Genomic DNA, 25,554 nt, shown 5'->3' with positions numbered 1-25,554 from the left:
AGGGGACACAGAGACAGAGTACATAGAAAAGGATTAGTCGCTCAATGTTGTCTTTGGCTTCTTTGGCTGATTTTATACTGATGAGGTCTGAGCCTATAGAAGAGTTGTAGGGAAAAGAAGCATTGCTCACATGAGTAAAAGACCAAGTTAGAAAGCTCTTCAGCAAGTGGGACATACACACAGCCATAAAACCAGACCAAATGTTTTTTCCTGGGTCACCAAGAGAATTATGGAAACCAATTTTCTTTCCAGAAGCCACATCCATCCAGCATATACTTGGAATCAGTAAATCATTCTGGTTTTTGTGGCAAGACATTTAGCTCTGTAAACAAGGAAAGAGTACTGGACATTGTTTGCCTTGACTTTAGCAAGCTTCTAACATAGCACCTCAAAGGATCCTTAGACCTAAATTGTTGATGCATGAACTGAATAAGTGAACTATAAAGTGAGTGACACAGCAGCTGAACTGCTGAGCTCAAAGGGCTGTAACCAAAGATACCACATCTGACTGGCCTCTAAGGAAGTTTCTCCAGACCAATACTGGGTGTAAGATTTGTCTATAGTAATGATGGAACAGAGTGCCTCCTCAGCAACTCCCTGAGGATACAGGAACTGGGTGAAGTGGCTTACAAGATAGAGGGAATATCTTCTATTCAGAGATACTCAAATGGCTGGAGAAATGGCCTGACAGAAACCTTGCGAAGTTCCACAAAGGCAAAGTCCTGCATCTCTGGTGGAATAACCCCATACAGGCTGGGAGCCAACCAGATGGAAAACAGCTTTGCAGAAAAGGTCTTGGGGAGCAAGTTGAACAGGAGTCAGCAGCATGACCTTGCAGCAGAGACAACCACACACTGGGCCATGTTAGCAAAAGCGTAGCCAGGAGACCTTGGGAAGTGATTCTTTCCCTTCATCTGGCACTTGTGTGAGCACATCTGAAGGATTCTGCCCAGCTTTGGGACCGCCTGTACAAGACATTAACATATGGAAGTGAAGCCCAGCAGATGGCTATGAAGGTGAATAGTGACTGGAGAACAGGTTATACAAGGAGAGGCTGTGACAGCTGCATTTGTTCATCCTTAAGGAAAAGTTATTACTGCTGCTACGAGTGACCTAATCAGAGGTTATAGAGAAGGCAGAGCCAGACTCTTCCCAAAGATGCAGTGACAGGACAAGAGACAATGTACACAATCCACATCTCCAGACAGACTTTTCAAAGAAAACAGTTTTCATTCAACACTAAAACAGGTGACCAGAGAAGTTGCAGAACCTCCATCCTTGGAATTATATAAGACAACTGGAAAAAAACCTGGGCAATCCCATCTAAGTTAGTCTTGCATTGAGCAGGAAGTAATACCAGATGACTTTTAAGAAGTCCTTACCAATTTAAATGATCAAACTTACAGTGGCAAGCAAAAAACCAGAACTCTACAACTTGATTCTATCAAGTTGTAAATACAGTGAGACTCTCAATACTCCCCTCCATCAAAGCTTTCTTGCCAAAGGCAGACATAGATCAAGAAACAAGGGAGGGAAGAAACCTAGAATATCCACCATAATAAGAAGAGATGAAAGATTTACTGTGTTCAGCAGAAACCTTGTGCTGCATATACAATTACTGGTTATTTGCTTAAAGTATGCACAGAGCACCTGCCTTTAGGTAACCATGCACGATGTTCTGTCCTCCTTGCTTTCGCCATTCCAACCACTACATGGTTTAAGGCAAGGAGCACTGCACTTCACATTTTGCTTAGTGTCACTGCAGATGACAGCATTAATGTCCTATTAGCCACATAAAGAGCAGATCTTGTGGATCACTACCATTAAAGGTGTATGTGCATGCATGTGAAGGAGCTTCCAGGTTTGGTTCACTCCTAGAAGAAGCTGCAAGTCACAGATGTTTATCTGGAGGATACAGTACTGGAACTTTGCACATGTTTGAATGGCTCTTAGTTATAAAGGGTGTATTACCAAGGTAGTCAGATTCTCAGTAGTAGCATATATAAAAATAGGAAAAATTACAGAATTCTTTTGCAATATGCCTTGTTGCTTTTTGTAAGGCACTTTTACCAAAGCACGATCTAACATGGAAACAGTCCTACAGCTGGTTTGGAAAAACACAGCATCCTCAACCAGCAGTGAAAAAACCATTCTGAGTTAGTGTTTAGTATAGCAGTAACTTTGCAGAATAACTCTTAACAATGTAAAAAGAAATACCTGAGAGACAGTAAACTTAAAAATAAAATTAAAGTTATTCAAACTTCTAAAATCTTATCTATTAACTTTTTTAAATTAGACTATATGAGCACTTGACATTACCAACAGTTTTGGAAAAGAAAATTGCATGTGTTTCTACCAATGATTAGGATGCTCCTGATGAAGGAAGACATGTCAAGGAGAAGAGAAGGGTAAAGGCAGAACTCTCAAAAGGAAATTTGATCTCACTTCCCTTCCTAATTCTCCATAATGCACCTCTCCTCCTCTACTTCTCAGAGGAGCTCTCTCCAGTTCGGAGTTTTGGAAGAAAATATTCCTTAGACTCTGATCTCTACACCCTATATTGCTTCTGCTTATGTCCCCAAATGTTCCTGTGTTTCCTCCTCTAGATCACTAGAGAACTCACTCTCAAATGGGGCAGGGGGAACAATGAACAAGTTACTGCTAATGCATCCATCCAAACCCACTCCATTATTAAAGCACCTATTTTTGAATGTACCTCTAGACTCTCCTGAAGAGGTTTTGAAGAAGGTCTGGTATAAAATTTACAGCATATTTGTACACTTGCCTTATGCATGAGACAATTCCCTCCCCTTAAGCAAACAAAATATCTGGAAGCTGTACAAGCCTGCAAGGTGGAAAATTGGTTCTTCTGAATAGCAGCATATAATCCTTTAGTCTTTCAAATGAAAGAGGTTTGGTTAAAACACATAGAATGTGGTAATTCTGCTTTCTTGAGAAATCAATATAAGGACCAGTCTCTTGCTAAAGAAAACTGTCCTGCCAAAAAAACCACAAAAAAACCAACCAAGCAAAAACCAAAGCAGACTATGGAGAAGAACAGTAAGGATGTCAAAAGAAAAACCAAGGAGTGTGTCATCACAGCCACCAGCAACAGAATCTCTGAGATCTTACTGTCAATAACTCATCTATACATTTTCCAGCATTGTTCGAGTCTTCTGTTCCAAGAAACAGTTCCGTTTCTTTTCCCTTCTGAGCACTGCAAACAGGAAACTTGCCCATCATATGGCATAGCACAAAGAATGCAAGTTGTCTTCAAAAGAATTCAAGACTCTCCTGCTTCCCCCGCCCAAAAGGGAAAGTTCCTCAGTTACCTACTATTTCACTGTTTAGAAATAATGGCAGATAATGGAAAACTCAGAAGTCCTGTGCTACTCTTGGAGGGAACCCGTTTCATTGTATAAGGCTCAGTAGTCTAAATTTTGCCTGTAATTACAATTTCTGACTCATGCTCGTATTCATAGTATTTTGAGCAGCAGTCTCAATTACAAAATTGGTTTTCTTATACAAATGCAGAGAGAGGCAAATGCACAGAAATATGCTCTAGACATAAAATGTACAGAGTTCAACTTCTCTTTAGGCAACTTACTACACATTTAACACTAAAGTTAAAAGACAATTTTTATTTCATTTTACTTTCATTATTTGGGTACTTGGTGTCATATTATCAAGACATGGAAGGCAGTGGCAGTAAAACAAGAAACAAAACTATTACCCTACAGTATTTTTTCCAGTTAGGAACTTCCCTCTTCATTTTGCTCACTATCTGTTGGTGGTTTCCTCCAGTCACAGCTATTGCTCAGGGACACTGTGCATGAGCTTCAGGGAAGCACTGAGCAATACAAGTGCCTCTCAAACACATGCAGAAGAACCATGTGCAAGAGAGTCTTGTTCTAGAATTTCCTTTACAGGCAAAGTATACCTGACTGTGAGTACAGGCAAACATACAGAATGATTGGATAGAGCGAAGCCAAAGAACCACACCTTGCCTTAGGGGAGAATGTGATGAGCCACTCTCCCATCAGCATTTATTCCACTGTCTTGGATTGATCTTAAAGATCTGTCCTACCCAGTATTAAGCAACATACCAACAAGGCAGAAACATCTTACTCTCTCAAGGGCCCACATGACATTATCATGCATCTCTTATTCCAGTCTTGCAAACAGCTGTACCAGACCCTCTACAGCCTGTGCTGTGCACTGCTCATCCCTCCACTCAGCTCTTGAGGCAGGGGTTGTGCCAGCCTGTACCTCTCCTGTCCTCACTCCAGTTTCTTTTCAAGTCCCAGCAGCCCAGTACAGTGCTGGAAAGCTGGAACGGCAAAGAGTTGTGCTGGGACTGCAGGTATCCCTTTGCACTGCAATCTCCCTCCTGTCAAACCAAACTTTAGTGACACCAGGGAAGAAGAACACTAGCGTGAGACATAAAGCTCTCTACAATTGTAGTGATCTCCTACTGTCAAACTTTAGACAAGAGAACTTCTTTTGATTTGACATTGCACCTTTTCTTCTTTTTTGCAGCATATTAAATCCCCATCTGGAAAAGAAATATGCTTATCCAAAAGCCTGGAAAAGTAAAGAATTTCCGTTAACTTCATCGCTACGCTAAGCCATGAAGCTTAGTAAGCTGTTTTAGCAGCTACATATCATTGTGTATTCTGCCCTACAAACCATGGATGTAACACTAACAAGCTCTCTTAGCCACAAAATATGCCATGCCCCAAAAGACTCTGTCAGGTGGCACATCCTTCGGACCTGGACCAGAAGGCCAAGTTGCAATGCTGGTCTTGAGTGTTTATGGCAGATGGCAACAAGAAAAACAAAGTTACCAGAACTTTAAACCAATCTGATACACTTTACCAGGGACTCTGAATATCGCAAGAAAACAAACAACACACTTCTACAAAGTTTTTTCAGCCCTTCTCAAGAAAGAGGATCCCCTCACACTTCCACACTGCTGAGAACAACTTTTCCAAAACTCTTAAATAATCTACTAAAAGGAATGATTCATTGGCTTGATTCATGTAACTAGGCATCTTACGACACAGGGCCATGGCTGATATAATGATGCTGAATAATCACACAGATAACATTATACTTAATTGTATTTTTTTAAAAACAACTCTGGTCTGTATTTTTCTTAAACTTTTATGTACACAGTCTTTTAAAAAATCACATTAGAAATGGGTTTAAATGACCCATACACAAAGAAACAGCAGACAAAATACAGACAAGTTGCAGATCATAGCTATTTCCTGGTTTGGTTTTTTTCTGTTGGCAAACCTAACTCTAATTGATGCCTATTAAATTTGGATTGATCAACTGTGCCATGAAGAAAGAAAAAGTCATTAACCTGTGCCCACTTTTTCAAATTTGCACTTGTCCATTTAATGGACACATTCATGGTGTCGTTATACAGTACACACTCCTTGGTTTTCCTCAGTAGTCTGTATTTGAAGTAATAGTGAAAACCAATCTAGCACACAAGCAATATTGCTTTAATACACAGATGTGACTGAAAAGTATGAGGTTCTTCACGTCAGTCTCTCATATATTTATATATCTTATATTTAGCACGGTATTGTCATCTATATATACACATTTCAAATGTGTTTTTTCAAACCCCACCAACCACATGTATTTCCTAAGCCTGAAACGACAGCAAGTTCATAATACTTTAACCAGAGCTTATCCAGGTAGAAAGTGCACATTACAAAGGGATAATGAATACTTGTACTGTTCATTATGTATGTGTCCTCACATTCCTAACCAATTCATTCATTCATTAGCAGCTATGTTACTGTGTACTCCTCTTCAGACTTCTAGAGTTCTATCTACCATTACCTCCAATTATTTCTTAATTTTCTGGCCAATTTTATTCTCCGAAATGTTTAAAATAGATTGATTAAACTCATTAGTATTTTAAGAGAAAAATCCTATTAAAATTTATTCACACAAGTCCCCCTTAGTTCTGCAAGTCACTTATATTATGAAAGGTCCAGAATCTGGCCCAATAAATTTCTGGAAAAGTAAGAATCACCACATCAGCCTGTTCAAAAAAAAAAGACAAAAATTAAAAAGAGAAGTATAACACAGGCAACTTATCTCCACAAAACACACACATCAGTGATTGCATTTGTGTATTGGCAAAGCCGGAAGGTGGCTTAGGTCATGCACATAATGCCAGCCTAAAAAAAACTAAAAAAAAAGCTGTAGTCTGACAACTAAAGATCACAGAATCAATTAGGCTGGAAAGGGCCTCTGAGACAATCGAGTTCAACCTAAGACCCAACACCACTATGTCAACCAGACCACGGCACTAAGTGCCACATCCAGTCATTTCCTGAACACCTCCAGGGACGGTGACTCCACCGCCTCCCTGGGCAGCCCATTTCAATGTCCAATCACCCTTGCTGTGAAGAAATTCCTCCTGACGTCCCACCTAAACCTCCCCTGGCGCAGCTTAGGACCATGTCCTCCCGTCCTCTCGCTGGCTGCCTGGGAGAAGAGGCCACCCCGCACCTGGCCACAGCCTCCTTTCAGGGGGCTGCAGAGGGGCTCCGTTACGGCCATTCGCGCCGGCTCCGGCCCCCGAGGAGCCGGGGCAAGGCCGCACCGCCCGCCCGGCCACTGCCCCGGGCCCGGGCCCGGGCGCGGCCCCACCCCGTGCGCGCAGCCTATCGGCCTCGGCCACACCGCCGGGCCCCGTGGCCGGGGCCGCTCCCTCCGCCCTCCCTCCTTCCCGGCCGCCGGCACCTGCTGGCGGGGGAGGGGAGCGAGACACGAACCCCGAGCGGGGCCCGCCGGCCACCCCAGCACCGCCCTGCCCGAGCCGGCGCGGGGAAGGGAAGTGCAGCGGGGAGCCGGCGACTTTTACCAGGAGGAGCAGAAGGCAGCCAGGGTCAGGCAGGAGCGGGAAGATGGCGGGTCTCATGGTAGATCGGGCGCCCGGGAGCGGGGAGGGGAGAAGCGCGGCTCCCACTCTCCGCGGCGGCGGCTCCTCCACTTCCCCCCGTCGCCAGGAAACACCCGGGCAAGTTCCACCGCGGGGCCCCGCGCTCCGCCGCGCGCTCCCGGGGCACGCCGGGAACCGTAGTTCCGGGAAGGGGAGGGCAAGGAGGAGGAGAAGGAAGGAAAGGAGAGAGAGCGAGAGAGGGAGGAGGCGTGGATCCCAGGGCGCACCGGGGCTGCCCGCGGGGCGGTGCCTGGAGGCAGCGGCGCCCCGGTGAGGAGAAGGGCGGGGTGGAGGTGAGTTACGGGGCGCAGCTGCAGCGCTGGGCAGGGAAGAAGGGAGGGAAGGAAGGAGAGAGGGAGGCGGCTCTCGCGGTCTGGGCGAGGCAGGGTTAACCCTTCCCGCCGTGGTGGCGCGGGTGTCCCGTGGCACCGCACCCTCTTCCGCTCTGGATCGCTCCCTGCCAGCCCCCAGCGGCTGTCCGCGTTTCCTTTGAAGCCCGCTTTGTACCTTCAGCCGCCGGCACTGGCCACACGGAATTGCCTGTAGGGAATATGAGGAGGGGTATTTGGGTGCTGTGCGCCTTGTGGTCTTCGTGTCCTCAGAGTTTGGGAGGCAACTTTCTTCTGCTTGGGAGCCTGTGTGTGACGGGGCAGAGCGGCTGCTGGGAGGATTGGGAAACTTCAGCTTGAGTGGAACGTCATCGTTGATGTTTATCCCTTGGCGCTTCAGCAGATTTGCGCTTTCTGTCACTTCCTCAGTTCTAAATGCTGAAAATGAAGAACACCCAACATTCAGGGCTTCACCCTCTTCCAGTAAAACTTTGGACCTTACAGAATACGTACATGCTCTGAAAGCTTGCAGAGCTGTCTCAAAGAAATCACAGAAAGCTGCGCCTTGCGTTTGTCACATTTCCAATATGTACACGAGTGTAAGGAGGGAGACGGGGGTGTAACACCATTCAAAAGAAAATCCTTTACATCAGCCTTTTTCAAGTCAAGACTGGCTTGGTTTCAAAGAAAGCCTGACAGGCTCAGACTTTGTGTGACCCTGCAAAAATCTTATGGCCTGTCAGTTTCATGAGCTGCAAACACTCACATACGCATATGTCAAAATACAAGTCATGTATTTTTTATAGTCTGAAATTGAAACTTGGCTTTTATCACTTCTGCTATGACTACCTTAAGAATTTGTGCTCTTTGATCTGTGGAATGAACATCTTCTGCACTAACTCACGTTTGAAAAGTCTTTGATATTTTTTCAAACCTCAGTCTTCACTTGGAAACTGTATCAATAAAATTTGATAGCATGATTGTGTTATCATGTTTAAATTTTAACAACCTCATATTTTGCTGAATAGAAAAAATATGTAATTCTTGTTATCTGCATAATGCAAAGTAGACATACCACTGTTTGGTAAGAAATTTCACGTACCTTGAAGAGGTCTTGGAGTCTATGTGAGTGTCCCTTCATTTTAAGTGACTTGAGAGGGCTAATCTTTTTCTACATGTTAGCTTAAAGAAGAAAAGTGAATTACTTACTCGATTCCAGTAATATGATGCGTATTACAGATAGTGCCAATTATGTGGCATTTTATAAGCAGATCTTTTACTTATTTCTTTATTTTTATTGACTGAATGCCCAATTTTTTGTTAATGAGGATCTTTATCAAGCAAGTCTTCCAGACAGCAGTTCATCTGATTGCTATATACATGAGAAAAATACCTGAAGAATGTTACAAATTTTCCTTTTGTAGTTCCTCTTCATATTTCAGAACTTCTCTGATGCCCATTCAATGGAATCATGAAACTTTACTAAGAATTGCTGTAGAGATAATGGGTTGCTTCTCTCACCTGTATGATTACTAACACTTAATGCAGAAGTGACTTTTACGTTCATCTGGAAACTATGAACATCTTTCATTATTAATTCTCGTCTGTATGCAGTCAGTTTTATGTAAAAATTATTGTTGATGTTATTGAGATGTTTCTGGTTTTTCAGCAGGTTCTTTGGTATTTACTGAATTTTATGCTGCTGCCCCTGGATTTCTTATATATTGGTTTATTTGTTGAGAGGTAAAATGTGAAGAAAATGGAGGAACTAGATAGTAAGTTCCCCTGAGAAAATGCTTTTGAAGGTGCTGGGGTCCATCAGTGCTAATCGCTTCTTAAGCACCCCCTCCTAAGGGCACAGGAGCAGGCAATTCCAAAATGTCAGAAGTCAAGCAGATGAGGTAGAAGGTTGACTTGGCTGACCAGGGATCTTCTTTTGGAGCTAATGGAACAAAAGAAAGTGTAAGCCCAATGGAAGTAAGGTCAGGTGACGCATCAGTTGATGGAACCTTTTTGGAGTTCAGTAAAGCTTTCAGTACTGTCTCTCACGGTATCCCCCTGGACAAAAAGTCTAACACACAACTGTATAAACACATCACGTGATGGGTGAGGAAGTGGCTCATGGGTCAGGCACAAAGGGTTACAGTGAATGGGGTGACATCAGACTGGGGACCTGTCACTAGTGAGGCTCTGCAGGGTTCTCTCGTCGACCCTGTGATTTTCAATATCTTCATTATTGACTTGGATACATGACTGGAAGGGATACTAAACAAGTTTGCAGATGATACAAAATTGGGAGGAGCTGTTGTCTCCCTTGAGGGTGAAGAGGCCCTGTGGGGAGACCTCAGCAAATCTGAGGGCTGGGCAATCACCAACTGTATGGAGTTTAACAAGGCAAAGTGCTGGATTCTGCACCTGGGTGTATGGACAGACTGGAGAATGAGATGCTGGAAAGCAGTGCCATGGAAAGGGACCTGGGGGTCCTGGCTAATGGCAAGTTGAACATGAGTCAGCAGTGCCCTGACAGCCAGGAGGGCCAAGCCTGTCCTGGGGGGCATCAGGCACAGCATCACCAGCCTGGCAAGGGAGGGGATTGTCCTGCTCTGCTCTGTGCTGGGGCAGCCTCACCTTGGAATATTGTGTGCAGTTTTGGGTGCCACAATGTAAGAAGGATATGAAAATATTGGCGAGCATCCAAAGGAGGGCAATGAAGATGGTGAAGGGCCTTGAGGGGAAGCTGCATGAGGAGAGGCTGAGGTCATTTGGTCAGTTCAGCCTGGAGGAGACTGAGGGGAAACCTCATTGCAGTCTGCAGCTTCCTTGTGAGGGGAAGAGGAGAGGCAGGCACTGATCTCTTCTCTGTGGTGACCAGTGACAGGACCTGAGGGAATGACCTGAAGTTGTGTCAGGAGAGGTTTAGGTTGGATGTTAGGAAAAGGTTCTTCACCCAGAGAGTATTCAGGCTGGTACAGGCTCCCCAGGGAAGTGGTCACAGCACCAGCCTGACAGAGTTCAAGAAGAGTTTGGACAACGCTCTTGGGCACATGGTGTGACTCTTGGGGATGTTCAGTGCAGGGCCAGGAGCTGGACTTCAATGATGCCAGTGTGTCCATTCCAATTCAGGATATTCTGTGGTTCTATCCTGCAGGACTATAATAAGTTGATACTTGATAACAAACATTATTGGGTACTGAATTAAAGCATGCAGGGCAACACTCTGAAGAACAGTCTGTTGGTTTTGTAGAGAAACACTTTACAGACTTTGGCAAAGCTTATGGGATGAAATTTGTGTTTAAGGTAATGAAACTACAATATATACATATATTTAATGTAGGCTTTTTTCTGGTGAATTTTTGCCAGAGGTAGATTTATTCCACAGATGAAAACCATGTTTTTTCTTTTCTAACAGAAGCATCTTTAGCATTGTTTGAGTAATTTTAATGACTCATTATAAAATTAATTCTTTTTTATTGACGTGGTTTTGGTTTTTTTTCTAGAACTGAATTCCTACAAAAAATGCTGGTGGCACAGATCTGACCTATAGTAATACCTTGAAAGAGTATGAATATTTCAGCAAGCTGCCTCTTCAGTGGTTCCTCGTTAGCATCTGAAGTGCATGCTGCTGCTGTTAATGGAGATAAGAGTACCCTCCAAAGGCTAATAGCAGGTAAATGTTTCCATTGTAGGTGCATTTAGATTACTTCAGAACTGAGGCTTTTTGGTTTTGATTTACAGCTCTGATCTGATATTTTTGATTTCTTGATTATATGTGCTTCTAGAATAAATGTTGCCCTGAAAATATGACTGATTTTTCTTACTTTTTGTTACCTGTTGCCTTTGATTGGTACTTCTTTGTGAAGTAAACCAGAAAGTTGGTAAGTGATAGAACCCCTTTCAGGGAATTTGAAGTTCTGGAGAAGTGCTTTGTGCCAAAATATTTTGGCTGCAAATCCTTATTTTTTTAATTGCTTTTTGGGAAATTTGATAAATGTGTTTTTACAGATAATTTATTATAGTTTCTGAGGTCTTGTCACTGTGTGGTATTTGTGAACAAAATGAGCCAGCCTTATTTGTTACTTTGATTCTGATAGACTGGCAATGTTTCTCAAGAGAAATTAAAGGTAATGAGAGAATCTAGTAATATTGAATCTGAAGTAAAAAAAAATTCCCATCCATTAAAAAGCTCAGGATTTTGCCTTCCCATGCTCTCTGGGAATGATATGGCATTCCAGTTTAATGGTTTTCAAAAGCAGTATATATTCTGTGTTCCAAAAACAGTCTTGCATATATTTGGAAGGCTGCCATATGATAGGTGAAGACTTGGATTTTTCAGAGCTTCTGATTAAATGCAATTCCAGGTGATACTCTAGAAGTTCTATTTGCTCAGTCTTTTTTGGAAAATCCTATTCCTGGAGCTTGGCAAGGGTTGTAGGACTGTGAAATAATAAGAAGTCTTATAATAATAGTAATAATAATAGTAATAATAGTCTGAATTTATGCTGTTAACTGGCAGTTTTAATGGGTGTGAAGGCTTTGATGTTAATAGCATGAAAGCAGCAGTCAGGTTTCTTTATGTATCTTCTGCTGACCTGTGTTGAAGGCAAGGTGGTAACCTGTGTGGATCTGTTGTCCAAGCTGTACAGAAAGCAGTAAGGCGCTCTTCCTTACAAGGTGGATCTAGTTTTCTCTAAAGATAACTAGAACTGATTTGACTCAAACAGGAACACATTTGAGGCAACTGATTTTCTAGAAGCTCCACTTGTTGAAACAGTTCTTTTTTGTTGGGCCTTCAACTTTATTTTGTCATATGATGGTTCAAACATGTACTGTTTGCATTTAATTCTATCTATTTGCTCTTTTTAAAAACATTTTATAAACAGCAGATGAGTGGTTGATACAGAGATACTTCTAGAAACCTGTGAGATTCAACTACGCAGTAGCTTTAAATACCCAGGTTTCTAAAAAATCCTTCTGCCTGCGTGTGGAGGTGGAAAAAAAATCTGAGCTTTTAAATCCTGGCTAGCAGTCAGAAGCAACAAAGAGCTTTTTCTGACTTCAGTGTGTTTTTGTTAATCTCAGAGCCAAAAAACGTATTTTTGGAAACACAAAGGAAAAAGTATTTCTGTGTTGCTGGTACATCTTGTCAAATATACCACAAAACAGCCATTAGAACCAGATAAGGAAGTTGCTCTTCTTTTAATGACACTCATGCAGCAACGAGATAAAAATGCTGTTTTACTTTTGCTTGGGAGAGTGAACGGCACAATCCTTGTAGCATTTGCTATACTAGCAAAATTTGGCTTTTCTGCTTTGCCATGTTTTGACAGGATATGACACAGACCTTACTTTTGCCAGAACTGGACCAAAAAGAAAAAGAACCAAACCAAAAATGTCACGTATTGCCTAGCAGAAGAAGAATGCATTAGAGTAATATTTTTAGCTGTTTACCAGTTGCTGTTGAAAGTACAACTTGATGCCAGAAGCAAATTGAGAAATTGGTGCTATTCACCGAATTTCATGACTGCACTCAACAGCAGCAGCAGCTAAATCAGGACAGTACTCCAGCGTTATGTGTGCTGTGTGTGCTGGATTGCTGAACAACACTTTCCTAATACAGACAAGCTTTGCACCTTGATACATAGCCAGCAGTGTATGCAGCGATGGAAAGTCGTGACTTTCTCCTCCTTTCAGGGAGGACCTTTCAGCCCCTAAATTCATTATTACTTTCCTCTTTGTGCTTTCCCTGTTCAGTTATTAACATAGGAGGGGCATAGAGGCTGGCCAAAAGGATTTTTAGAGCAGCCCCTCAAACCTCTTTGGTGATTTTTCCTTCTGCCATCTGTAGCTTGGTGGAGCGTGTGTGGTTGTATACAAACATAGATGCTTTATTTGCATATAATTAGAGTATAGATGAATTTTAAAGGATCAGGTGTTCGAAATAATACAGTGTGTTCTGCATAATGTGTTCCTTTTGACACTCTGTGCCAGAAAGAGGCACAGACAGAATCAAAGGTAAGTAGACAATTTATTTAGAGAACGAGGGCTTTGGAACAAAGTATCTCTGTATGTTAACTGCCACTAATGCTTAATCACAGGACTTTCTAAAAATCCTGTGGGTTAAATACCATAAAGTACCTGGCAAGTGTTAATTGTATAACCAGTGTTCTAACAGAAGTGTGCTAATTGTTTGCATTGCAAGAAATGTCCTGTACTGTATCACGCTGTTTTAGAGTTGTATGTTCTTGGGCTCTGGGGAATGCTCACAGTATTTTCTTTCCTGTGTTTTATACAACACTGAACATGTCTTTAATTAACAGTTCTTCAATGTTAAAATCCATCTGTATGATTTTGATCCTAGGGAAAAAGAGAGCAAAAGTTAATTTTGTATTTGCAGGATAATTTTCCATTTAATGCTTTGGGAAGAGGCATCTAATTGTTTTAACTGTTTAAAAGACCTCAATAATGATTACAATAGTCATTATACTGAAGTGTCTTTTCAGTCCAGCTCCTCATTCTAATGCATTGCTTGCATCCAAATGCTTCTAAATATCTGTTTGATGTTTCATTGTAAATTTTAACTAAGCTATGGGTTACAAATATGCAGTTGTGTGCTACTGTTTGATCCTCCTCTACTTCTCTCTTGCCTGTTCTACATTGTGGGAGGTAGGATAAATCTCAAATCAGATATGGCAGAAGGCAAGATTCTTGCAAGTGACAAGAAATTGTCTGTCTTTTAATAATTAGGGAGAATTCACACCCTCCTGCTGCCCTTTCTCATTTTCTGGTCTGAAAAATGCATAGAAATGTTAAGAGTCTGATATGACTGCTTTCATAGAGTGTGAGGAAGTGGTGAAGCACAGCTATGAGAGTTAAATTTTGGACTTGGGCCCTGGATTCTGTAGTGTTCACGACCTCTGTTGGCAATAAGCTTATGGAATGCATATTCTGGTGAGCTGAGGACTTTGAAAGGGGAGGGATCTAACAAAATTTCTTTCTTAGGCAGATATGTGAAGAGAATTTGTTTTTGCCAAAGCAGATTTTAGGTATGCTAATATATGAATGTTTTAAAGGCTGCCTGTGCTTTCACGATCGCAAAAATAATGATCTGCTGCAGCAAAATTGTAAAGTTCACAAGATGTTGTGGCTACTGACTTTCATCAGCTTAATCCCCCCCTTGGCACCTGATGGTGATATAGTAGCTCCTAGCCCTTGTCCCGTCTCTTAGCCTGAGCACAAAGATGCCCTTTTAGGGAAATGCTCACAGGATTTTAACTATTCTAAGGGCCTTACAGAGCCTGGTAAGCAAAAGGAGAAAACCTACTGCTAGCTGAAGATAGTTTCTTTACCTTAAAAAAACATGCAGAAGCTTCAGGCAAATTACTGGCATCAAATTTTGAAGTTCTTGCTCATTTTTCCCTCAGACTGTATACAGTCATGGAAACTCATTGTCATCATCTACATCACTTTTTGGGAACTGAAAATGAAAACAGGTATCTGTTGCTTTACTTAGTTGCATTGCACTTGAGCTTTAGGCCATTTCTGCTTGGATTCACTCTCTAAATCTTATATCCTCCAGCATTCTATAACAGAAAGGGAACTGGAATTTGAGGAAGAGGTACTGGTTTTGCACACTGCTGATTTAAGAACCAATGTTACCTGAGCATAAGCCCATGTGCTTATGTCTTATTGGGCGAAATGAATGTGTATGTATTTCTCTTAATATATTTGAGTGTTCAAGTCCCATCAGCTTCAAGTAATCTAAGACACTGTTGAGGTTATGTTAACACTTAGCAGTGAAATGTGGTTTAGTGATGTCTACGTGGCCATGTTGAACTAAAACTGGAAGAGCACGTGACTGTACTTAGTTAATTAGAGAAACTGGCTCTTTGGTAGGGAACAGTGACATGTTAAATTATGCTTTGGACTACAATATCTGCAGAGGAGCAGGCTAAACAGCAGTGTGAAGGTGAGTATTATAATGCAAAAAGGTGTTCAAAAACCAGCCTGTTTCTGAGAAAGCTAGATGTAGGTCAGTAGAAGACTTCTTGTGGTTTTGGGGTTTTTTGTTTGTTTGTTTTGTTTGTTTTTTAATAATTTTCTAGTGACGTAAGAATTAATTGTAAAACCAGTGGATTTTCAAGGTGAAGTGGCAGTCAGAGAAGAGAAGGCCACAGGTGAGGAATAAAAAAATTTTTCTATGTCTGCATCACAGAGGAGTTTGGAAATGTTCTTGAACTTTTTTTGCAGAGCAAAAAGAATTTTCTCAATGCAAATCACACTTTCAAGGCAAAAAAAAGTGTTACAGAGTGAATCATGTGATTGACATGGTATTCACTCTGTAGTTTTAAAGGAACTAAGAAATGTAGTGAGGGAGTAAATGATTGCTCTGACTGGCAATATCCTCCTTGACAGTGTTTTTTATAACTGGCTTGATAGTTAGGGAATGAATTTTAATTCTTGATATTCCCCTTGATTCATATTTAATCTGCTTGATTCTTCTTCTGGGTGAATCAATAGAAATTATAATTAAGAAGACAGTTCCTGGATATGTAGATAAGTATAATATGCTGGGGGAGAGCAAAGACTGTGTAAAGAAGCAGCATGCCTCTGCTGGAGTCCTTTTGAAGCATCAACAGTCATGCAGACAAAGGAATAATTAAAGAGCAAAACTGTACAATTCAGTGTTCCTTGAGTAATTGTAGACAACATTGCTCTGTTGGAGATCTGGAGACTCTGGATGTGTGGGGTTGTTGATACCCGTGAAGTTAAAGGTGCTTGCCTTTATGTGGTGACATCATGGAAATATGAAACTTTATATTGAAACTGCTTTGTTTGGAGGGTTTTTCAGACTGTGAATAAGAATAGTGTTTTGACTTTTTTTGAATAGGTTATCAGATTTCTGCCTTACTAACCTTATCAATTCAATAAAGCTTGGGAAGTATTTTAGTAGTTTCCATACTGTAAGGGACCCTGAAGTAAATAATGGTATTGATGTAATATTGACGTTTATGCTTTTAAAATAAACATTACTGTGAGTAGGCTTCAAAGATTGTTTTAGTTACAGTGTTTACAGGTTTCAGGATGTCTATTTGGTTTCTGTGCTGTTGATATTTTTTAAACTAATCTGTGCAGCCAAGATCTGTGTAATTATTTTAAAATTATTTATAATTATGCCACTGCGGAATGTTACTGGTGGTAGGTATATTCATGGAACTAATGTTTTCTGAATGTACTTTTCTCTGTAAATATATTTTGAAATATTCTGTAACTGTCAGTAAAAGTAGGATAAAATGTAATAGCTCTGAGTTTATCATACACTCCATCTTTTTGCTCACCCCAGTCATATTATAATGAGATACCTGCTGTTCATATTATAATGAGATACCTGTTGTTCATATTATAATAAGATGACTTTTTAATAAAAAAGTACTGCTTTTAGCTATATACTAATATACTTAACTGGTTTAAGTGAGAGTTTTGTTTTGGTTTTTTTTAGGAAACTCTGAGCTGAAAGATAAAGAGGACCAGTTTGGAAGAACTCCGCTTATGTACTGTGTGCTGGCTGACAGGCTGGACTGTGCAGAGGCATTGCTGAAGGCTGGAGCTGATGTTAACAGAGCTGATCGCAGCCGAAGAACTGCCCTCCATCTTGCTGCACAAAAGGTAATTACCTTACAAGTGCTTATAACATTAGGACTTTCACAACAGCTGTGAGGTGGGCTGACACTGGCTGGACACCAGACACCCACCAAAGCTGCTCTATCATTCCCCTCCTCAGCTGGACAAGGGAGAGAAAATATAACAAAAGGCTCATGGGCTGAGATAAGGGCAGGTAGAGATCCCTCACCAGCCCCTGTCACAGGCAAAACAGACTCAACTTGGGGAAATTCGTTTAATTTATTACAGTCAAAGCAGAGTAGCATAATGAGAAATAAACCCAAATCTTAAAATCATCTTCCCCACACCCCTCCCTTCTTCCTCAGCTGAACTTCACTCCCGAATTCACTACCTTACCCTGCAGACAGTGGTGCAGCAGGATGAGGAACGGGTGTTGCTGTCAGTTCATTACTGTCTGTTTTTTCCTTCTACAATCTCAGTCTGTTGTACTGTCCAGTTACATTGTCCCACTGAAAAAGTGCTAAAGGAAGTATTCAACAATAAAATAAAAGGCAACTGAAAGTATAACTTCAGAGCCACAAGAAATCGTTGAGTGTGGTTAGGCCTGGGGGAAGTGTCCACAGTCTCTCCACAGGAGAATAAGCAGGCTGCTGGTAGGAAAAGCAAAAAAAAAGGGGGGGGAGGGGCTTTGGCTGCTAGCCAAGACATTTGAGTTCATAAACTGTGAAAAAGATTCCACAGAGAAGATTAAAAATTCAAACTGAAAGAAACAGCCTTTTATTTGCTATTTTAGTTTTTATAGTATGTTTGTAACTGCTCAAAAATTAACACTTTTTTGTCTGTGTAAACTGTCCTTTGGTACCAGTTAGAGTGCCTGCCATGATTTTCATAGCAAACCATTTCTGTGGATAATATCTTGTCACTTGTTCATAATCGTTCACATGTTTTAATACAATTTGCAATTTTTTATTATTTTATTTTAATTAGGTTTGCATAAAGGTAGCTATAGTATGGTCATGGTATTTAGTAAGGAGCAGTTAAATAGAGGACCATTTGGGAAGACTATAATAAGGTGATGTTTTCTAGGTATGTTTGCATGGGAGTCCATAGGGACTGTGTGGTCTGTGTTACTGCATCCCTTATTGGGAAATAAAGTGCTGTAGGTTGTAGTTGCCTTGAAATAGGTGAATTCATCTGCTTGGTTACATACCATTACACCCTGATGAAATAATTCAGTCATCATCATAACCTTGTTTCCAGGATTAATTTTGTATTTCCAAGGGACTGACCAGCTTACTGTGAATGTTGTTGTTTCAAAGATAGGTATTTCATAAAAGCAGCAATGTCAGAGACTTTAAAAAATTGCTGTAACATCCTCTACTTGTCTGGTGTTCATACACGCTTTTAGATTTTATGATGTGATAGACATGCGAATATTTTAATCACATTAAAAATTGAATTTTAAAAGTTATGTTTTCCCCAGGTTCTTAAAATACATTTTAGCATATTAAAACAATATAAATTCTTGTCTAAATCTTTGTCTTAATGTTCATATTGTGGATATTTGTATTATACCAATTCAGGGCGAGAGAGATTTTGCCTTGGCATAATATCCACTAACTGCATGTGCTCTCCATTTCCTTTATGCCTTGCTTCAATCCTGAAAGTGCAGTTTGTACCATGGGATACTTGGACTATCTTAGATGTGTTTTCAGTTGACAGTGCAGATGAAAAGGAAGGTAAAACAGCATGAGGTAAAGATTGTGGCAGTAGATTTTATGTAATCACACACTTACTGTGTAACGTACTAGATAGATGTGATTCACCCCATAGCTGGGTAAGTGCTTGTACCATCATTGGTGCTGGGGGCAAAAGGTGGTTAGGAAACAGCCCTTGAAACTGCTTTTTATTTGCCTCACTTAGCTGTCCTCTAAGATTCCGTTCTTTGTCTTCTGAACAGTTACTTGCTATTGATGTCAGCTTATGAAATTAACATTTCATGTGTGTAACATTTTGTCTGTAGTCTTTCCATATTAACATTTTAAGATCTACATTTCTGCCACGAGCATCTTCTGAAAAATATATAAAATTAAAATTCAAAACAAGTTAATATTTCATGCAGTTTTGGCTGTTTAAATAATGTTTTGCATTCTTCTCATTTCTCACTGATACTTTTGGTTTATAATCTATTTTTTTTTCTCCAAAGTAAAATTCCCTAGTAAAGTTGACTTTCAGATAGAAAAAGAAACATGCTGTGAGGTCACCAGTTTTCAAAGTTTTTTTGTCCACGTTGGTTAATCATGAATATACATATTTACCAGGGCCAATGTATAGTTTTTGTTGTGTTCAAGCTTGTGAGTTAGTAGCTCTCCTGTGCTTCATCAAAAATAGATTCACGTGACTTTACAAATCCCCATTAATTGGTAGTCACAAGTATAATCTTTAGAAGGGCAGTGCTTGGAGATTCACATTCCTAAATTGTACTTGCGTTGCATCCTAATTTTCCTTTTCTTTGGAGAGAGAAGATTTACAGACCTTTACATGCAACCAGTGAAGAGGCAGGAAAAGAAAAGACACTTCTTTCTACACTGATGTTTTTAACTAAAGCAGATGGAGGTAAAATGAAATAAGGTTTCCTGAGTCACAACCTGCCTCTCTAAGTATTATGATTACTTTTGCTGTTCTTTCCTGTCTCTTTGAAGGGCTTTTGGGACACCTTGCTCATCAGATCACAGCAGACAGACATTCTGAGGGCCAGAGTTTGTTGCCAGAATATTTGAGACTCTTTAGGTTATCATTCTGCAGGCTGCCTTTATGTGGCCCTTGGCACTTGTTCCTCTGAAGCAGTCTTGCAGCTGATTTGACAAAAAATGATCTCTGCTGCCTTTCTTTGGGAACCACAGAGCTGTCTCAGAGGCAAAGAGTTTGTGAGAAAATGCTCTTCTAATGCCAAGCAGAAGCAATGATTTAGCTATCTTGGACTGAAGAGAGATGAGTGTCTTCATTCATGTGTTTGGATTCAAGATGCTGTCCCTCCTATTAGTAATCCTGGTTATAATTTTAAAAAATTGGTTTTGTTCTCTGCAGGATGAGATGACACTTCCCATTTTTCTGTCTGGAGATTTCACTGTAAGAGAACTGCCAGTTCATGTCTTTCAGTCCTAGTAAAATTGCTTGCGGGTTTTTTAATCCCTGTAATAGAACAAACATTCAGAAATGTGGCATTGACCTGAATTCAGTCATAAATCATCAGTATTAAGTAAAATGAATTAGGACTTCAGTTGCTTTTCTTCTCTAGGATGGATTTCTGGTTGGATAGGACTTAAATGAACAACTGTAACACATCATTCCATTAACACTTACGTAACTAGCTTCTGACTGCACCTGTGTGAGTTACAAACCTGGCTGTACTGGGTGGGTATGTGTATGCATACACATATGTACATATCAGCTCTACATTATATTTTATTCTTAACTTCCACCTCTCTGCAAGTTTTATGCTTCCAGCTATTATCTGCAGAATAGCGGACAGCCTTTGCTTCCGTCATGTTTGTTATTACTGTTACGTAAGGAGTTTATTCTGTAAAAGCATTTCTTTCAGTCCTTCAAAATGCCAACAATCACATCCAGTGTTCAAAATACAGATTCTTATTTCTTGATAGTACAGAGTTCTTCTTAAATTACAGGTAAAGATTTCAGCACTACCCATATGGTCAGACAAAACATTCTGATGGGATAGTCTCACAGTAGTTCCTTGATCCCTCTCTTTTCCTAATGGCAACTGTAACTCCTTTTGAAGCAGTTACTTTGTTACTTGCAGTTGTGTAGTTGATCTCCTCCCGGTATTCTGGTGCACTCCAAGTGCCTTTGCTTTGTTTCACAAATGTCCTAGAAGACATGTTTCAGAACCCTGGTTTGTCAATAGAGCTCTATTTTGATTTGGTTATCAATAAACAGTACCAAAATTTCTGCACTTGATATAAATGCAGTTCACAGTCTCTACCAGAATTATTTCTGATAGCATAGCTAGGCAGACTGGCCAGTGCTCATACATGTTCTTTCAGTTCCAAGGGTTTCAACACAGGAAAGAAGTGAAGCTGATCTGATGATATCAGTACCTCTGTCTAGTGCTGTTTTAATAACCAGGTCATATTTATCAGTTAATGAGGAAACTCAAGTCTCAGAACTCAGAGTTGCTGTGTCATCCTGGTCTTGCCATGCTTCATTCAAATGGTTTTTGTCACTGGAACATGTCTACAAAGCAATAGTTACGTGAAGAGCTGTCAGGTTCTCATCTGTTCCCATCTCGACAAAAGATTATAAGAATCTCTCTGTCTCAGACTTCACTAATGACATTCTGGACTATTAGCAAGAAGTAAGTCTTAGGATATCCTCTTATTTATTTGTCCATTGTCGCCTTTCTAAGCCTAAGCATTCTCACACCTTTCTTTGTAGAAAGTTCCTGAAACTAAGAAGGAAAGGTCAGAAATTTCAGCTGTACTATTTGCAACACTAATGCTTTTTGAAAACCAGGTGTGGTTCTATATTGATATAATAGCCTTCGATGAGTGGTTGCTTAATGCTAATATTTATGTTCTTAATGGTTAGTCTTCTGTTTAGTGATAGGCATCCTTTATATTACAGCTTTTAAGCTTTATACGTCTGTTGGTCTAAAAAAGATTTTTTGCGTGAATAAAGAGATACATTTAAGCACATAGAGAGTTCAACTAACAAGTATACTTTTCTCTCTATGGAGAATAATATAGTACAGTGCAATGTGAGATGATGGGCTGAGAATAATCTCATGTAACTAAAAATTTACATTGCAGACATCTACATATAAGGTAGCCACATACATAACTTCTAAAAGTAATGCGCTCGAGGGCGCAGTCATTCACCCTAAAGTGAGATGAGTACTCTAAGGCACACTGACTAGCTCATTCTTTCTTTTAGGCATCTGACTGATATAGGTTTTCATGTTGTCAATGTTGTAATTGTGACAAATTAATCTCACCCAAGACATACATTTTTTAGCAACTCGTTTTCCGATTGTTCTTGACATGAGCTTTCATAGTATCTGTCTTTTTTTCATTAGCTTTATGATGGAGATGATTCAGCCTTTGTAGGCCGAAGGCTATGCGAATGAAGTTACTTGGTGTTTTTCCTTTTGGATTTTCTTCTGTTCCACTCCTTCCTCTCTATTCACAAATGGACAGGTCTCACAAGCAATTTTGAAAGGGTGTGCACCCCTTAAAAAAATAAGAAAGGGGAGGTCAAGTAATTAACTTCATAAAATTTAAATTAAAAATCAATCAAACAAAAAAACCTCAAAAATCTAAACCCACCAGAAAACCATACAAGTTATTGCTGGAGTGCACCTGTGAAGATTGCCATGGGAGCTTCAGAGGGTGGTTGTGACTTCCTGAACACGGATGTAATTTACTGGGAACTGAAACTGTGACTGATTGCAACAGAAGTAGAATCATTAGCATAATTTGCCAGTGATTTCACACTGAGGAATTGTAGTACTATATGGGTACAGATTGTTTAAGCTTCTAGAACTTAGATTATTGTGAAATAAACATGCTGTGGAGATTTGAGTACTGGGACTACAGTTCAACAACAGACATTCATTTTCAGTTGTAGGCATTCTGGTAGCAATTTGCTTCTAGTGTTAAATTGCAACTTTTTTAAACACTGACATGTGATACTTGTGAACGGAAATGTTTCTGCATACCCAAATTACCTGTATATGTTTTGTCATTTATCTTTCATTAAGGAATTCCAGTTTAAGGGGAACAAAAAGCAGGCCTGTTTCTTTCAAAATTTCTCACAGAGAATGCTCACTTATAAGCAATCTGTTTACTTTGGGGAGTAATCCACCTGAATCTTTCTGAATACTTTAAGCACAGCCTTTTGTGTTCATAGGGATAGAAGAAAAAAATCAATATTTTTTTGCTGGTTTCTAATAATATGCACTTAAAATAATCTATCAGGATGCTTAACTGTCAGGAGGATGTTAATTTTGGCTTCAGGAAGATTAATAAAACCCCAGTGGGAAAATGTGACTTTAGAAGCATTAAATATTGTGTAGCTTATATTATTTATTTGCTGCCATGGTTGTTGGTAAATAATAGTACATCCAGGATGCAGTTAGGAATTCTGTGTAAAGTAGGAGAATATAATTTAAAGGTCATTGGTTTTCTTAAAGTAGAAAAAATGGTTGTTCCTGTATACTCAGCAGTAACAACAAAGGTAAAGAAAAGGAAGTAAGAAAAGACAGCCTGTGGCAAGCATTAGACATGGTAGAAAATTAGAAACAGAAGGTAGTCTTTAGGTCACTTATTTTATGAAAGCTTATTCCCAAGTCTTATCTAATGAGTACAGTCAAGTTAGTCCAAGAGTTGCAAAAACAGAATGGTTTTTTCCCCTTTCTTGAGCAAGTAAAAGGTGTTTGTATTAAAAACTCTTGAATTAACTTGCCTGGGGGCAAGTTTATACATTTTTCCTTCGTTACCTTTTCCAATATGTATTTCCTGGAGCTGTAGTCTCTCAGATCTTTTGTAAGGTTTTATTTGATCTACATAAAAGAGCACACGTGCTTCTAACTTTCTTTCCCAATCTATATAATGAAAATAAATGATCATGTCAGAGACAATGGCCAGTTCATGTTCCTTTTTTCCTTAGACCAATAACTTTTTATGATGTTCCCCCTTAAGTGAGAGCTCATAATGAGTAATATTAATTCTATGCATGTAGGTTGATGAAATGTGAATGAGCTTTACATTCATTCTGTGATATTCTCACATGAACATGCAACTTGATTAAATGTGAGAAATCTGAACACACAGGATGTGAAAGGGGAATGTTTGCTGATCTGCCAGAAGAGGTGATTTTTTTTTTATGTGTTGGACTGTCGTTTCCTCTGTGATTAATTAAGCCACAGACACTAACAATGATACAAATGTTTTCTTCACTTTACTGAACAAGGAGTTCTCTCTAGTGAATGCAGCCTGAAGTTGCTCAAGGGTGGAAGGCAGAGTTCCTTGTGTGTGATTTGTATGTGTTATATTACAGATAAGCTGTCCTAGCTACCAAGGGGTTGGTCCCATCCATGGCCTGCCCCTGACCCTTTTTCACAGCTGTGGAACTGCTTACTGGTTAGTGAGTTGACAGAGAATGAACTCTACAAAAGAACAATTAATTTTCTGTCTACTTAACACAAGTCCCCATGTTCCCAAATGCTTTTTACTATTGGTTGTTTTGATAATACCATTGATCTGTGCTGCAAGCCCTATTGAAATGGTTAAAAATAACTACAGGAAAAATTTAAGAAGAAAAAATTCATATTGTTACAGAGATCTGATTCCCAGTACATTCCCCAAGAAAATTGTGCTGTTACTGCTGAGAATGAACAATAAAACCGACAGAGACTTTGCAAGGCTGGAATTTCCTAAATGAACACTGACATAATGAAAAATATTCTCAAAACCATAGGTAAGAATTTTAGCGTCCTATTTGAGTTCAGGAAGGATGGGAACCCTTTTGAAACTGGTGTTTTTCTGTCTGTGATAAATAGCAGCTGCGACTCTCTTTCAGGATCTTGTATGTCTCTCCTGATTCTGCTTTTGACTGTTCTTTAGATTTCATTAATACTTCCATTTGCCTCTGCTGGTCTTGATTCAGAGTGAAATTTGGGTACTACTTTGCAAGACTGATACTTGATTCTCATATATTCAGGCAGTGCATTTTCAGCTTGGACACTTTGTCATGTCTTGTAACAAGGCAAGACCATGCACATTATTGTTTCCCCATTAAGTGTTAAGCCACTACAGTCATATGGTATCCAGCAATTTTCTATCTCTGCTGTCAAAATGTGGGTTAAAATACAGGCAGTTCTTTTCTCTGGAGAAGATAAAACTGTGGAAATACTGTTCTACATGTTAGGTTTCAGTTGCACAGCAGATACTAAGACATCTGAATCTGATTTCTCACTGGTTTTGTTAGCATGAAACCATATTTTAAGACAAGGTTATGCAAAAATTTACATGCCAAAGTATTCTTTTGACTTGAAGTTCAATATCAGAATTTCAGACTAGCTGTAAGATCAAACTTGGTCTCTATACAGACTTCACTGATAAATATGGTATGAATGTCTATAGTCAATGGCACTTGTAGAATTGATTTTTTAATTATTTTAGTAACAGTTGGTTACTAAACTAACTTACTCTGGAAAACATATTTGAAAGTATTGCTTGCAATTTGTGGCTACCTCCTTGGTATAGCTACTTTCCAGCAGACATTTTACACACCGAAGGAGTTATAGCATGGCTAACCAAAAAACATAGCATCTGTTACTGTCTGTGTTTAGGACTGGATGGTGAAAGAAAACAAATAAAACTGGCTGAGATGCTAAAATGAATTATTCTATAAATATCTGACAGATTTGCTCTGTGTCCTGCTGTAGGCAGAATGCTTCTATCTACTTCCACTTGGAAGAGCAAAATAGTATTTTTCAGCATTTAGAATAGTAGAAGTAAAAGCTGAGGGAGGGTGGAGGATGTTTAGAGAGAGGGCTTGCGAGCACTTGTGGAGTATTTACACAAATAATACATAGTAGAGTATATTTGCATG

The 25,554-nt window shown here is 39.9% G+C and overlaps 2 protein-coding genes across 7 annotated transcripts in view; one reads left to right on the top strand and one right to left on the bottom strand.

The window, feature by feature from the left end:
* ERP44 (endoplasmic reticulum protein 44) overlaps nt 1-7,069 on the bottom strand; it is a 47,926-nt gene extending 40,857 nt beyond the window's left edge. The window contains exon 1 of the mRNA XM_048289190.1: nt 6,896-7,069. Within this exon, the coding sequence (XP_048145147.1) occupies nt 6,896-6,952 (57 nt within the window). The 5' untranslated portion in view covers nt 6,953-7,069. The remainder of the gene's footprint in view (nt 1-6,895) is intronic.
* A 103-nt stretch (nt 7,070-7,172) lies between these two features.
* Nucleotides 7,173-25,554, top strand: part of INVS (inversin) — an 85,094-nt gene continuing 66,712 nt past the window's right edge. For 2 of the 6 annotated variants that reach the window (XM_048289180.1, XM_048289179.1), the window contains exons 1-3: nt 7,175-7,266; nt 10,800-10,969; nt 16,799-16,965. In XM_048289180.1, the coding sequence (XP_048145137.1) occupies nt 10,864-10,969; nt 16,799-16,965 (273 nt within the window). In that variant the 5' untranslated portion in view covers nt 7,175-7,266; nt 10,800-10,863. Of the gene's footprint in view, nt 7,267-10,799; nt 10,970-16,798; nt 16,966-24,278; nt 24,418-25,554 lie in introns of those variants that run through there. The other 4 variants (XM_048289184.1, XM_048289178.1, XM_048289181.1 and 1 more) reach the window with 4 other exon arrangements.

This window comes from Corvus hawaiiensis, chromosome 30 (genome assembly GCF_020740725.1).
Source record: "Corvus hawaiiensis isolate bCorHaw1 chromosome 30, bCorHaw1.pri.cur, whole genome shotgun sequence".
NCBI classification, from domain to species: domain Eukaryota; kingdom Metazoa; phylum Chordata; class Aves; order Passeriformes; family Corvidae; genus Corvus; species Corvus hawaiiensis.
The sequence above is the reverse complement of the archived record's forward strand: the minus strand, read 5'-3'. Positions and strand labels throughout refer to the sequence as shown.